Here is a 1757-nt window from a genome sequence, read left to right as displayed (position 1 = left end):
GAGGACGTGGGGGCTCCCTGCCCGGGGAGGGTGGGGTGGGGTTAGTCCTGAGCACGGGGCTGCGGTATTGAACTTGGCTTCTCCCAGCCCAGACGTGCCTAGACCTGGTGCCTGCGGGGGCTATAGTGAGCCTCGGGCCTCCTGGATCCCACCCCCGTGGGCACCGTGGTCATGCCCTGTCTGTGCCTCAGTTTCCCTGCATGGAGCCCTGGTCGAGCGCAGGCCGGGGAGGGATACAGGCTGCCGGTCCCTCGGCCTGGGACCTTCAGGGGCTTAGCACCGCTCTGGACGTGCCCCGCAGGTCCCGGCGGCCCAGACGGAAGAGCAGCGCCACGTCCTGTCCTTGCTGCTGGAGCCCCGCAGCCTGCTGGTGCTGCGGGAGGAGCTGTACAGCCGGTACCTGCACGGGATCCGGGCAGCCACCTCCGACGCCCTCACCGCCAAGGTGGCCAATCTCTCCGCCTGCCGCGCGGTGCCCGGCGCCCTGCTGCCCCGGGGCACCCGGGTCTCCCTCACCATCCGCCGCGTCCCCAAGGTGCTCCGAACAGCCCCGATGCTGGGCAGGAGGAAATGAGAGGGCGCTTCCTTCGGGGTGGGCTGTGACCCGCCGTGCGGAGCGGCCCCGAAGCCGAGGGCGGCGGTGACCCCAAGTGGGACGGGGGTGGATTCTGCTCCGGGAGCCGGACGCCTGGGTTCTGTCCCCGGCTTCGAGGAGACAGTTGGGTTCAGTGGTTGGAGCAGGAGGCACTCCTGGCTTCTCTTGCCAGCTCTAGGAAGGGGACAGTATTAGAGCAGGGGCCTCTGACGCCGGAGCTCCTGGCCTGTGCACCCCTCCTGCCCGTGAGCTTCGGGTGAGACCCACCCGCATCCGGTGCCTCAGTTTCTCCTGGTGTACAATGGGCCCCTCCAGCTCCATGGCACGCCTCTATATTCATCTTGATACATGGAGTGGAAATAAAGCTCCTTGCTGCACCTGCCTGGAGTCTCTCAATGCCCCCGCAACCCTGGGTGCTGTTCCCCTTGCCCCCCACATCTGGGCTGTGTGCTTAGCTCCCGCAGGAGAGCGTGGCCGGGTGGTTAGAGCAGGGGGGCTGGGAGTTGCAAACTCCTGGGTTCGATGGCGGGGGAGCCCGGACTGCTGGATTCTGCTCTTTGCTTTGAGACATGCACGTGCGTGGAGATGAGAACAGGGAGGGATAAGAGCCGGACCGCCCCGGGTCACTCCTGCCCTGAGCCGCCTCAGGCCCTCTTCTGTGCCTCAGTTTCCCCGTGTTTAAACAAGGCAATGGGTCCGCAGAGCTGGCAGAGGGCACCGCTGCCCCGAAACACGACTCCCCCTGCCAGCTCTGCCTGCTGGGGCTTCCCCCTCCTCCACCCCCACCACCCACGAGGTGTCCAGCCCCCCACCCCGTGCCCGCTCAGAGTGGGAGCAACGTGGTCCCCATTTGCGGTTCCCTCTGGGAAAAGATCCTGGGGCTGAAGAGAGCCAGACTCCGCTTTCCACGCAGGGAGGCCCCGAGAGCCAGGGTGCATGGAGAGAACTCTGCCCCCGAGATCACCCGGCCCCTCTCGTGCACCCACCCCGCTCCAGGCCTCACCCCACGCAAAGCCCCTGATTGGCAGCGAGGCAGGACTTCCGCTCCCGGTCACCTACCTGCAGGCACCTGGCACCTGCCCATGCCTTTGTGCCTCCCCGCTGGCCGGAGCCGGGAGAGCTGCGGGGCGGCAATGCACAGGTGCGGGAGCTGGGGTGGGAG

General features: G+C 67.2%; 1 protein-coding gene across 1 annotated transcript in view; it reads left to right on the top strand.

Moving 5' to 3' along the window:
* The window catches only part of ALKBH6 (alkB homolog 6), a 3143-nt gene extending 2166 nt beyond the window's left edge, over positions 1–977 (top strand). Inside the window, exon 5 of the mRNA XM_014524135.2 lies at positions 278–977. Coding sequence (XP_014379621.1) covers positions 278–574 — 297 coding nt within the window. The 3' untranslated portion in view covers positions 575–977. The remainder of the gene's footprint in view (positions 1–277) is intronic.
* Positions 978–1757: the final 780 nt, after the last annotated feature.

Source organism: Alligator sinensis, unplaced genomic scaffold (genome assembly GCF_000455745.1).
Source record: "Alligator sinensis unplaced genomic scaffold, ASM45574v1 scaffold107_3, whole genome shotgun sequence".
Classification (NCBI taxonomy): Eukaryota; Metazoa; Chordata; order Crocodylia; family Alligatoridae; genus Alligator; species Alligator sinensis.
This window is presented reverse-complemented; position numbering and strand designations above follow the sequence as displayed.